This window comes from Cordyceps fumosorosea (assembly GCF_001636725.1).
Source record: "Cordyceps fumosorosea ARSEF 2679 chromosome Unknown scaffold_9, whole genome shotgun sequence".
In the NCBI taxonomy this organism is placed as follows: Eukaryota; Fungi; Ascomycota; class Sordariomycetes; order Hypocreales; family Cordycipitaceae; genus Cordyceps; species Cordyceps fumosorosea.
Genome location: NW_017387309.1, coordinates 932545 through 945418, shown reverse-complemented (window position 1 = coordinate 945418; position 12874 = coordinate 932545). Strand labels below are relative to the sequence as shown.

At 53.2% G+C, this 12874-nt stretch overlaps 5 protein-coding genes across 5 annotated transcripts; 2 read left to right on the top strand and 3 right to left on the bottom strand.

The window, feature by feature from the left end:
- Positions 1-286: 286 nt before the first annotated feature.
- ISF_04475 (Zinc finger domain-containing protein, PHD-finger) lies at positions 287-2567 on the top strand (the record flags this gene model as incomplete). Its single annotated transcript, XM_018848081.1, has 3 exons — positions 287-1219; positions 1970-2401; positions 2460-2567. 3 exons carry the CDS (start codon positions 287-289, stop codon positions 2565-2567), a joined length of 1473 nt encoding a protein of 490 aa, XP_018705037.1.
- Positions 2568-3041: 474 nt separating this feature from the next.
- Positions 3042-4881, bottom strand: ISF_04474 (splicing factor 3b; the record flags this gene model as incomplete). The annotated part of the gene is made up of 2 exons (XM_018848080.1): positions 3042-4754; positions 4807-4881. 2 exons carry the CDS (start codon positions 4879-4881, stop codon positions 3042-3044), a joined length of 1788 nt encoding a protein of 595 aa, XP_018705036.1.
- Positions 4882-5900: 1019 nt separating this feature from the next.
- On the bottom strand, positions 5901-6386 carry ISF_04473 (hypothetical protein; the record flags this gene model as incomplete). The annotated part of the gene is made up of 1 exon (XM_018848079.1): positions 5901-6386. The coding sequence occupies one exon, from the start codon at positions 6384-6386 to the stop codon at positions 5901-5903; it is 486 nt and encodes a 161-aa protein (XP_018705035.1).
- A 3196-nt stretch (positions 6387-9582) lies between these two features.
- ISF_04472 (hypothetical protein) lies at positions 9583-10731 on the top strand (the record flags this gene model as incomplete). The annotated part of the gene is made up of 3 exons (XM_018848078.1): positions 9583-9642; positions 9713-9856; positions 9925-10731. 3 exons carry the CDS (start codon positions 9583-9585, stop codon positions 10729-10731), a joined length of 1011 nt encoding a protein of 336 aa, XP_018705034.1.
- A 404-nt stretch (positions 10732-11135) lies between these two features.
- Positions 11136-12404, bottom strand: ISF_04471 (cellulase family protein; the record flags this gene model as incomplete). The annotated part of the gene is made up of 1 exon (XM_018848077.1): positions 11136-12404. The coding sequence occupies one exon, from the start codon at positions 12402-12404 to the stop codon at positions 11136-11138; it is 1269 nt and encodes a 422-aa protein (XP_018705033.1).
- Positions 12405-12874: the final 470 nt, after the last annotated feature.

Here is a 12874-nt window from a genome sequence, read left to right as displayed (position 1 = left end):
GCAGCTGTCTTTCGCACTCCGCCAGCATCTTTCTCCGGCTCAGAGACGCGCTTTGGACCATTGCGGGTTCTTTAACGAGCAAACGGGCTCACCGCACCAGGACTCTGGACCGCCGTGCGTCGGATCTACTTTATTCCTTCATCGACTGCCACCACTTTGAAGTGTTCTGCGTCTCCTTTTGATTTCGGCGCTTATCGGCTGCCACGTCTTCAAGCACGTATCATCATTGAGTTCTACGCTAAAGCCTGGCTGAAGCGCAACAGCAGGTAGTCGCCGTGGTATCGCAATGATGCTGAACAATTTCTATCAGCGGAAAGCGCCCTTTCTCCATCGCAACTGGCTACAGGGCATCACAAATTGGCAAGGCCCTGCCGAGGTAATGGGTAACATCGTGTCCAGTCAGCTTCGGGGTGATGGCCGAGCCGCTCCTCCGCCGCGCAAGCGACGCCGCGTCTCGACTCCTGATTCGCTCAACATTGACCGCCCTATCGTATCACCAGAGACGTTCGACACGCCCTCGACACTTCGCATTGAGGTCCGCAGGATCTGTCACAAGGATTCCCTTCGGTTTCGGACCACCAGTCTTGACGGCACTGCGCCCAGCGCCCTCACTACAACCCAGGCAAATTGCCGCGTTACCGTCACCAATACATCCAGCGGCGCGCGTGATATCCTTTACTGTCATAAGCAAGCTTGCGATCTCACCACTTCTGAGAATCCTACCGGACCGCATCACATCACAAGAGTAAACATGGAAGCCCCCTTTCTACTTCCACGTGATGTATTTTTGGTCCCCGGAGATGATGATGCTCGTGATGATCTTGCCGACACATATGAGCTTCTCATTCAATTTGAGCAGAGGAACGGCAGTATTTGGCCTCCACTGACTGCCAAGGATCTTGGATCCTTGTCAGCGCTGCAAGACGCGAATCCTAGCGACAATCGCAAGATTGTTCTGAAGAGCCGCTTTCACGAGATTTTTGGCAAACTCAAAGAGCCCTTGGTACTATCGATTCAAGGGTCAATGGACAAATCCGACAGTCTGACTGAGTATATTATGGATGTGGATCTGCGCTGGTCGTCTGGGTTCAACGCGTCGACGCGACCGAACAAAGATTCAGTGTCATCCATCACTGCCATTGATCGGAGTACCGATGTGCACGATGAAAGATTGCCGCCAGTCGCTGCAGTTGACCCCGCTGCCATCAGCAGCACAGCGGTTCGTGACCCTCTGCATGATCCTCCGGGCAGTGATGACGAGCAATGTGAAGGCGCGGCAACACCTTCCCGGGCTCTACGACGAAGAGAGCAGAATAAAAATTACAATCTCAAAGTCTTGAGCGATCAAGCACGCGGCAAGGAGCCCAAGCGACGCCTAGACACAGGGATAGCGGCCGTGGAAAGCCCGGTGACTTACTTGCTACCCTTGGACCAGCCTGTGCTGCTGGATTGCAATCGATGCGTCGCCTGTGGTGCGTACCACGAAACTCGCCTGCAGCTACAGATGCATCTACAAACGTATCACCCGAATTATGACTTTCAATACGAAAATACAAGTCAAGGGCCGCAATTTCGTGTTCAGTATCGTCGTGCCGATACCTTCCTATCACCGTCAAGAAACTTTCAGGTACAGCCGACGGTTCGGCCATTCAACCTGAAAACATTCATCGGTGGAAATACATCGTGGGTTATGAAGCGCCTTGTCGCGGGAGAAAATGACGATTTGCTTAAAACACCAACAGCACGGTCGTCTATCAATAGATTGACCTGTAGGTCCCCCATTCCCAGACAACCGATACTCGCTGCTAGCAAGACCACATTACCACCTCAGCCACCCCAACCAAAGAAGGGCATCGTTGTGGTTCCCAAAATTTTGCAGCCTCTGTATCATCCAATCAGCAAAACTGAATTGAGCGCTGGGGATCCGGTGCCCAGTCCAGAGCATGATTCGACGTGGCTTATCCAAAAGCACCGCGAGGGTATTGCTGAATTCAGCGACGTGACGCCGCAAGAAAAAGAATATATCTGGGAATGGGACGGCTACATTCTTAAGCAGAATATCACAGCAAACGCATATTTGCCGCGCGCTTGGTTAGGATTCGTTCAGCAAAAAGCTGCATGGCTGGTGGCAAAGGATGAGAGAATGCGCGAATATGGGAAGCACGTATGCGTGCTGCTCGCGCGCGACCTACTAACTGACGAAGTCATAAAGCAGGCTCAAGGTTGTATCAGAGAAGCCCGCGCGCTGCGAAAAATGTATGTCGACAATACCATCTTGTCAGAAGGGGTTGAGCAGGCCGCAGCAACGTCGAAAGGGGCCGGTGTGCGTAAGAGCAGCAAGGGTTGCCCCGTATGCCAGCTTCCTGTACTAGGTCCTCGGCTGCTGGTATGCGCCAACAAGGTATGTCACTCACTGTGCTTATAATACAAAAGTTATGTGCTCTGACTATGTACGACAGGCCTGCCCGAAGCGGTTGTATCACTCCAACTGCGTGGAACCGATAGCACTGGTAGACGTGAAAGATCGAAACTGGATTTGCAATGTCTGCGCGGCCTCGACGACATAAACGGCATTCCTCGCCCTCGAACATACCACGAATATACAGATGGGCCTCTGCTGAGTCCAGGAATATATTCTTGAGCATGAATACAAACTTCGGTGGCAGGGCGGTTGGATTCTCGAGCATTGCTCGTGTGTGTATAATCTGTATCGCCAGATCTCTGGAAGCCAGCTTTGGCCCTGAAGTTCCTTTTAGCTCGACATCTGCCCACTCAAACAGAAGCTGAGAATTGAGCTTGATCCTACGAACTTGCCAGTGTACAACGACCTCGCGAGTGATAATAACGCATACTCCTCCTACGGTTGTGCATGGATTGCGAATAAGTTCTGCCGTAGCGATTTGCAAATACAGCTTGATATGATGTTACTAGGCTAATCTTGTAGGAAAAATAAATTAAATTCATACACCCCAAAACGCCTAATGAGTAGACTCTGTACATCGCAAACGGAATAATGCTTTGCAACAATAAGGGCTCCCCGTCTAGTGTCGCCTCCCTTCCTTCTTCTTCTCCATCCGCTCCCTGTCCAGCCGCTGCCTTTTCCGGCCTTCCTCGGCAATCATATCTGCCAAGTCGTCGTCATGGCCAGCTGCCCACTGAGCGCCGACTCCCTCCTCGCGGGTGCCCGCCTCGAAGCGCCGGCGCAGCTCCTCCTTGCTCAGGCCGCCGCCTTCGTTGAGCGCGTCCACGTCGACGGCTACATCCACGTCGCCGGGCTTCTTGCGCTTGCGCGAGTCATCCTCGGCGCCTAGGACGGGCATACCCGCGCGCTGCTGCTGCTGCTGCTGCTGCTGCGCCGCGGCCATGTCGTAAGCGCGGTCGCTGCCGAAGAAGCCCTCGGCGCGCACCTGTCGCTCGGGAAGGACTGCATAAGCGGAGCGTGGCGCGGACGACTCTTCCGTGTCGTAGCCACGGCGCTCCTTGCGGAGATCCATCTCTCCAGCAATGGACGTCTCTGTGCCATGCGGTGGGTATTCACCATGGAGGGTGCTGGCGAAGCCACTTGGAGTCTCAAGCCCACTAGCCTCTTGTCCCTCATCATTATTATCCCCCTCTTCCTCGTCGGATTCATCTTCAGATTCCTCCTCCTCTTCAGACTCCTCAGCGCGAGGTTGAAGCTCACCCCATAATGTGCGTTCTACAGGCACGCCAGGCTGTTCCTGCTGCTGAGCTGGTTGCGGTTGGGCGCCGTGCTGACCAGTGATGCCAAAAACATCGCCGCCGTATAGGGGACGGTTAAATTCGTCAACAGGGGGCTTACCCCAGCCTCCGGGGTGGAAGCCCCAAGCACCACCGGGAGGCGGAGGCGCATTGAGACCAGGTATCTTCAGATTAGGATATGAGGGAGGTGGGCCGTATCTTTGCTGGCTAACCAGCCACGGAGGCGGTGCGCCGGGAGGAATGCCAAGGGCTTCTTTGGTGGCTTCAGACAGGTCGCCGGGACGGAAGTGCTGGTAGTCGACTTCTGTTTCTTTGCCCTCGTAGTAGACCTCACCGAAACGGGTCAGCTCGGGCTTGGTCTGAAAGCGGAAAAACGCATCGTAGAGTTTTTGATAGTCGATATCGAGCCTGCCCATTTTGGGGGCAACCCGTTCGCGCTGCTTCTGCTTCAACGTCTGCTCGGCCTGCTTCTCTAGGACCGCGTCTCGCATCTCGGCGATCCCCGTCTCTGCTATGAATTGAGGTAGACGGAATGCCGACTTTTCAATGCCTCGCTTCGATGATAGGTATTCGCGCTTGAGAGACCAATGCGCCGGTACAGGGACAACGTTGCGCTGTGACTTGATCTGGACCAAAACTCGTGGGTCGGTGGAGGAGACGTCCTGCCACTCGACTACTTCCGGAACGGCAGCGAGGGCCTTGAGCTGGGCCACTGAAACCTGGTTAAGCGCCTTGCGCTTCTTCTTCGACGGCTTTGGTTGTTGGTCTTCGTCGGGGATATCGTCATCGTCGTTGTACAAGACTGTGCCCTTTTGCTCCTTCGTTTCGTTCTTAGAGGCATCATCTCCAGTATTGACATTGAATTTCGTAAAGATTGCTTTGTAAGCGGCGAATGCAGGATCATCGTCGTACGCATCGAGAGAGTCGGCTTCGACGACAGCGCCGCGCTCTTGCTGGGGGGCATCTTGTGGCTTCTCGTGTGTTTGCGCATTCGTTGTGGATTCTTCAATAGCTTCCTCGGGCTTGCTTTCGATCTGTTGGGACGGTGAGCTCGTGCGGCCTGGGGGGCAAGGGCATGCGACAGACCTCTGCCTTGACTTTTTTCTGCTCCTTCTTTTTGGCTCTCCTCATCTGGTTCTTGGTCATTTTTGGGGCCGCCATGGCGACGACTTGCTCGCAATTAGCGAGCTGCTGTATGGTCTGTTGGAGAAAGCGGCTGGGTTGTAAACCTGGGTGGCAAGTTGGAAGAGAGCGTAAAGGGCGCCGAGCGCAAACACGTATTGCTTTGGGTCTCTTCCCATGCCGCGAGGGGAGTTGTGCGAGACCGCAAAGTCGAAACGGTTCAGTGCGAAACCGAGATACCGAAGGAGTTCCAACTTTGTACGATTGGTTGACGAAAATCGTCCAAATCGTGGTCTGTCAATGCAACTCCAAGTAGATTGGCGCCAGTATAAAATCTTTGGGAATACCTGCGCCGACGCGCCACTGCCGGGGGAAATCCGGCTAATCCAGCTCACCATGGCGGCCTTGCCTCAGGTGTCGCGAGAAGCACTAACCTATGTACATACCTGACCTATGTATGTATGTACGTAGTAACTTATTTGACTCGCCACTTGTCCACCATATGCTTAGGCTCAGTAAACCTCCATTAGATATCAGACAGATCAAAAGGCTTGATATTCCACTAATCTCTGCAATAGTATATTAATGCTGCTTACTGGAGTGTTTCTTTTTTCTTGGTGTACCAAAAAAATCGCAAATCGTCAATTGGCTACAGCTGAACGCGCCAGCGTACATAGCTGGCTTCATTTCGGAAACTGCAACAAGAACATGGTGCAAAAGGGTTAAGAATGGATTGTGAAGATAATCTAGGAATCGAATTGCTCAAAGTACCTATGCTAAACGCACATCGCCGCTCTACAGCCTTTACTTCTTTCCCACGTTGCCATGGTGGGCTCCCGACCATCCATCTTTCCTCATCTTACCAATTACTTCTGAACATAAAAACAAAACAAGACAGCAGACCACCCTAAATTAAATCACAAATTATGGGAACCCCCCCCCCCCAGCACAGCGCCACCCGCTCTCCTAGCGAATCCAGTGATACACAGCTGGGCAGAGGCCGCCATGTTCCAGCTTCTTCCTCTCGGCCTCTTTCCGACGCCTTTCGTCCTCCCCGATCAATTCTTGATGATTCGCTCCCGGATCTCCTCATTACACGTCTCCTTCTTTTCCCCGTAGTTTCGCCTGGTACTTGACCTCGCGCTGCTGCTCGTCTTGCACGTCTCCTGGAGCTGCTCCCAGACCGCGTCGCTGACACCTGCGTCACGCGCAGCAACGTCACCACAACCCGCGATATCGGCTGGGGCAAACTCAATTGTGCTCAGTTCTTTAGCAGCACGTTCGTCCTCAGGCTCATCTTGTAGATACGTTGTGCTCTGCTGCGCCGTTGGAGTCGCTTTGACAGAGTCAGGAGACAGAGGTGGAGGCGGCCTTAGCTGAGTTGGATGCAGTCGTGCTTGGGCATTCAAATTTTCTCCGCAGCGCTGTTCAGTGGTCATTCTCGGTCGACTTTGTCGCTCCTTGGCCATTCTTTCCACCTCTGTTCTGACAATGCTCTCTGATACGGTCATGGCGACATTCTCCAGCCTTGCTGCTGCTTTCATTGCGATCTGAAAGATATACTTTGCCAGTGTTACAATGTCTCTTGCATTACCCCAGCCCCGGCCTTTCGACATGCTCTTGAAGAATCCACACACATCTGCCCGGAAATCAGCAGATAGCCGCTCTAAGCAGTAAATATCCATGCCCCGGCTGCCCTGTGCTTCAAGAGCCGCTTTCTGCTTCGCCAGTGTCTTTGTCAATAAGGCGAAGCATCCTGTAGGATCTAGGCTGCGAAAACCGACTACTTCCGGAAAGTGGATCGTGAGTCCCGGGTTGGCGGCCAATAGGCCGTTGATATCGTGTTTATACCCAGCCAGGATAATGACAAGGCGTTTGTGATATCTCTAAACGTCAATGCAAATTAACTCGACGCTCGAGCTAACTCTCACGCTCTCATGAACAGCAGAAAGCCCCGACGAACTTCCGAGATCAAGTTCAAAGCAGGTAGATGATGAAATCTGGGCCTTGAAGGCTTCGAGAAAGAGTTCAGCATCATTACTTGTTAAAATCGTGCGTGTTCCGTTCCGACAGGCGTTGAACACCCTCTTCAGGCGGGCAACTCGAGTGTCATCAGCTTCCATGGTGACAGTCGTGGTAAGAACTCGTCTAGCGATTGTTCAAAATTTTCTCCGCCAAGTCCAACGGGTACATGAGGTGTATTTATTTGTTTAATAGAGAGCACGAGGTGGAAATTGGATCACGCTGTTAAGAATAGCACCTGTGCAAACGACAGCCAGCTTTATGTACCACACTAGAGGGAAGGCTGCCGCCCATTGACGAAGACCCATACAACACTTTCAGTTACTTTCATTACTTCAGTGAATGAAACATACATACGTTGCTGTTCATTCGGGGCCGTGAATTCATGTCATTTGCGCTGCTGTGGGCGTGGATTTCTTTTGTGATAAACCCGAGACATGTTCCTCTTATTTGCCAAACGTAAATCGGTACAAAGCCAAGCAGTCTCATCAGATACCCTGAGCAATCCTTGCACCGTGAATCAGTGAAAGGTTCGCCCACACGGCCTGTCAGAAAACAACTGTCAGAGGTGTGTAGTCCACCACGCCCATCCTTCGCGTTCCCCAATCAAGAATTATCCAAAGATTCTGTCACTCCTTTGTCTTCTGCGTGAGGAAAGGCGGAGATCAATATGCCCTACTCCCAGCGCTTTACGGAGTCGCGGCTGCGTCGCAGCGCCTTGACTAGTGTCGCCATCCCTGACGAGACTCCAAACGCTCCTTTTGAACCAACGTTTAGTATATCTCGAGAAACGAGCTTCGTCGTAAAGGCGCCAGCGAAGAGCACTGTCGCATCTCCTGAGGCTTAGGTTATAGCGTCTGTTAACTAGTTAGGGGCAGGAGACTCGCATATTCTTGTGCCAGGTATGCTAAGGAAAAGCTTTCCCTTCGCACATCTAGTCTGACCAGAGGTTCAGGAATGCCGCCAGAGTGGACGCCTCTTGAGTGGCCCTGCAAGCTCAAGCAAGATTCCGGTCTATACTACCGGGATCGAAATGTGGCACATTATCCTGACTACCCTGTTGAGCCCACGGTCGAAACCATATTGAAGATGAGCTCAGCCGTCGGCACGACCATTAAACGCAGAAGCACCGATATTTTCGACAAGACGGCACGCTTGAGGATATTGGTTCGGTGCTTTGCGTCTCGGGAACGGGTACGTCTTCATCGAAGTCCGTCCTCAAAAGTTCCGAGGCGGGTCTAATTGTTCCCTCATGCGCTGTGTTTGACCTCAAGCTTGCACGATCAAGCGCAGATGTGAGGAGGAATCCGTCATTTCTAGCGAGTTGCCACAACTCTTGCTTTGTCAAATCCGGACTCTAATCCTGGCATACCACAAACTATGGCTCCTTTCAAAAAAAAAAATTCAGATTCGCGACGTGCGAGCAGAAGTTGCTGCGTGGGAATATGATAACAAGGACAGACTGGTACAATTCGCAGAACTCTTGGGCCATACTGTGGAACTTGCCAGAGAGCGAGCGGATGAGAGGCTGGAGCTGACCTGAAATGAGTGCGATGATCTTCTAATATTCAGGGCGCAAGCGGCTGATGTGAAGGACAACTCTCTCCAAGTCGGCTGCGAGCCGGTGGGAGGCGTATTCCGTCACGACAACGCCACTAACGGTATTACCAAGGCGGCTGACGAAAATCATGAAGGTTCATACGATTATAATGGAGGTGAGATGAAACAGACGAAAACAGTCGAAATTATCAGGCGCCGATGGACTGACGAGGAAATGGTCGGCGAGTTGCATGATTTGGATGATGACACTCCCGACTACACCGCATTTGAAGATGACTGCGGCTATTGCGGGCACTGCGAGCATGAATAGAGTAATAGGGCCAATCTAGGGTTCGGCAGAATGTCTCGGCTGTTTCGATACTACCTAAGCCAGAGAGTGTCGTTGAGATGCGGTAGTGTGACCCCATAGTTGGCTGGCCAGCTGCTGGTTCGTATTTCGTTTCTTGATGGGGAAGCTGTGTACAATATTGCTATCAGGAAAAGTAGTCTTATCATCACTATCAATGACGCGTGGAAGTAGTAGATGCCGGGCATTGATTTCTGAGGTACCTCCCTTGAGGTTGTTGTCAAGTTAGAAAATGTCACGAGCTTGGCGGCGTCATTACAAGGTTAGTACTAGGTACCTAGTGAATGTCTGTATTTGGACAGATATCCAATTACAACTCAAACTCGGGCATTTTATCAAAAGTAATCTTTATTTTTATTATAAAGTTTCTTTCTTTTATCTTCGGCTACACTCACAAAAGCACAACAATAAAGAGGAAACAAGTTGGAGACAAACACGCCCCCTCCCCCCCCCAAAGTTCAAAGTTCGGGGGGAAGCGGACCCCTTTCAAAGCAAAACCGCCGCGACTTCTTCCCCGTCCCCTAATAACTACGTACTGACTGGGTGGTAGATCAAGTTATTTTGTAGTACATTACTCACCAGCACTCACCAGCACTAACGGCCGCCTTGCAACTTCAACTTTGTTTAGCCTTTGTTTTCTTCGCCATTTCCTTTTTCATGTCCTCTTCCTTTCTCAATCTTCGCACATCGCCGTATCGTACCTACACAGCCGCACGCATTTCGTCCGCCACGTGCGCCATCCATCCCGTTTCCCCCCTTCTGCAGTCCCTCAGCCATATCGTTTTGCGACTTCCTCCTAGTTCGCCACCACCATGGCCGCGCCCGAAACAAGGGACCCTTTGGATGCGCTGCAGGCCCTCTTCAACGATGCCGTACGTCTTCACTCTGAACAGCTGATGCCTTTTGGAAAATGTCTTGGCAGTATCTGACATGGTTTGCTAGCTCATTCAAACCGGGAAGGCCATTCGCGCATCCAGAAGGGACAGTCAAGGAAATCTCCCTCTACCTCAGGGAATGTCAACACCGAAGCTGCCTAGCACCGTCGACGCTTTCCACAAGATCCTCGATGATCTAGAATCCGATATTGTACGATACTTACCTCCTAGTACTGACAATCTCATTGCTGTGCGCCGAAGCTAAACCTACCAATCTAGATAAATGCGAAGTCCGTCGTTCTGCGCGACCTCAACCAGCTCCAGGCCAAGCAGTCCACGGATCAACAGCAGCAAGTGCAATCTGCTCTCCCTATCGAATCGCAAACAAAAGAGCCGCTCTCTATCGATGTCGAGTCTTCGCCCCCGCCTTCTACAATAGCCCATACCAAACCCGCCCTCGCGCCGTTTCCTGTCATGGACGCCGGTAACATGACCAGTGGCGACGCCTCGCTCGAGATTGAAGAAACCACTCTCTATGTAGACAACTCTACAAAGAAAAACGGCGTCAAAGCAGAAGCTCTAGCCGCTCCGGAGGCGCCCATGATGACCGACTCCAACTTTACCGACATGCAATTCTCGCTTGCACCCGGCGATGGCTCGCAAGGCCAAAACACGAATGCTGCTGGCTCTTTTGATATACCATCGTTTGCACCCGGCGATGCAATTCTCTCAGTTGACAACATGCTGTCCGGCAGTGGCCAGCCCGCCAACAGCAACGGCAGCGACACGAATGGCCCGACAACTGTCCCTGCGACTACCGAAACGATTAAGACGGAGCCGGTCAAGGGCACCGGAGCCACAAATGAGTCGAATTTTGAAGAATTCTTCACCAACGACGCCAGCCAAGCTGACGGAATGGATTTTGACTTCAGCCTAGGTGGCGGTGGTGGCAACGGCGGTGGTGGCATGGGTGAGGACACGTTTGACGATCTGATGAATGACCGCGACGGGAATTTTGAGCTGATGACCAATGAAGATTTCGACGCTGCCTTTTTTGGACTCGACAATAAAGACGGCACATCTTGATTATGCTTGTTCGCGTTTTCTGCGTGGCGTTGGGGCACATGCTCTTTTCTCGGAATTCGAATTGGGACTTGGTGCTCGGGGGCCTTTTTTACATCATACCTTTTGTTTTCCTGCGATGCGACTTGGAGTATCATTGGTCTTGGACGGTTCAATCCTTTGGAAGCTTACTGTTGGAATTGTGTACCTCGGTCGTTAAGAGGCTATGGCGCAGGTGGTGTTGAATGGCAACGGTTGAAAGGGGTTGGGAAACAGCATCGCTGGGTGTATCGCCTATCTTGACTGTATTAGTTTTGCCATTTCTGCAGTGTAGTGCTTCGTGTATTGCAAGTCTTATTGTGTGCTTGGACTCTCAATGCAAATGATAAATTTACTAAGGCTATATACACACACGCTCGCTTCATTCGTCAGGGAAACTGCGTCATGTAGGGCATCTTACCAAGCATAGCCTTAAACTTGGGGTTTCTCCAGTCCTTCCAGTCGTGATCAATAGCGCCCCAGGTTTCCTCGGCATCGACCTTGCCATCACGGACATAGTATGTGCCCTGGATGGCCCAGAGTGACCAGTCGGCGTCGTTGTCTTCCATGTATCCGCGCAAGCACGACAAGTAAGTACTGTCCTTGTCATTGAGCCCATCCTTGTCACCGCCCGTCATACCGACGCCAAACTCAGAGAGGAACAGCGGGCCGGTGGCGTCCTTACCTTGCTCGAGGACGAAGCCGAAGTGCAGGCCGTAGTTAACCTTGCGAACGGCGCAGGACCCGAAATCTGGAGTGGTGACGGTGAAGCTGTACGCATGCGCCTCCCAGGCGTTCTTGCCCGCCCAGCCGGACGTGTCGAGCGCGCGCTCGCGCAGCGGCGTCAAGTCGGTGCCGCCGTTGAGACCGCCGACGATGACGAGGACGTCCGGGTTGGCCTCGTGCACCGCGCGCGCAGCGGCCGGCATGTTCTCCCGCCAGACGCCGGCGGCCGAGGGCATCTGCGTGACGTGCGCGCGCAGCTCATTGCGCAGCGACATGCCGACCACCCCGGGCCGGCCGCGTGCCCAGCGCGCCATCGCGGTGAGCCCGTCAAGCCATCGCGCGTGGTCGAAGAAGCGCGAGTTGGCGTCCAGGTAGCCCGGCGCGTCGGCCCACCAGCCGTTGCCGTCGTCGAGGTTGCAGCACCACGACGCGCGGGAGACGTGGTTGTCGAGGATCGTGACTACGCCGCGGTCCCATAGCGCGGCCTGCACGGCGGCGAAGGCGTCGAGGACGGTGGCGTTGCCGGCCAGGAACGGATTGGCGGAGACGGCAGCGGCCTGCAGCGCTATCAGGGCGGCCTCGTCGGCGCTGGTGGCGGCGGCGGCGGCGCGGAACGACTGCTCGACGGGGAGGCCCGGGTTGAGCGCCATGTCGATAGAGTAGGTCAGCCGCACGCAGTTGAAGCCGTTGACGGCGATCCAGCCTGCGATGCGGTCAACGGGCTGCAACTGCAGGCCCTCGGGCACGTTGGCCTCAAGGTGGCCCGCCCAGTTAATGCACCGCAACTTGAAGCGTTTGTTGTCGCTGTCCAGGATCCAGCGGCTCGACGAGTGGAGTGGCACCTTGGGCTTGTCGATAGCGGCCGCAGCCGCGGAGGCACCGAGTGAGGGCATCGCGAGGACTACAAAGGCCAGCGCAGTTGACAACTTCATGGTAAGAGGGTGCGGTGCGGGTTTGTGATGGATCGAATATGAAAGAGGCGCGAGGCAAATGAAACAAAGTAGAACGCTGCGCCGTCTGTTTTGAAATTGCCGTTTCGTGATTCATTATTAGTGATGGAGGGGGGCGGTGCATGCTTCTCTATAAGTGCGAGTGTGTAACTGTTCCTCTGATGGCATGTTCAGGTCACGCTCAGCCGAACCCCGGACATTGATTAGCTGCAGATGCAAAGATGCCATCCCAGAGGGGTGTCCAACTGTCAGTTACCAAGTTAACTCGGTTGGCTGCATCGTCCATGTGCTCAAGGTTGCAGCCAGGTGAGCAGCCAAGCAGGGTTCCGAGTCTGGTCCGTGTCGGGATCAGCACATGGGCGGAGAAGCCAACCACAAAAGGGCTAATGCTGGTGCAATGATAGTTTATTGATAAATAGGTACTAACAGTGGGTGTACATAGTTCACAAGGT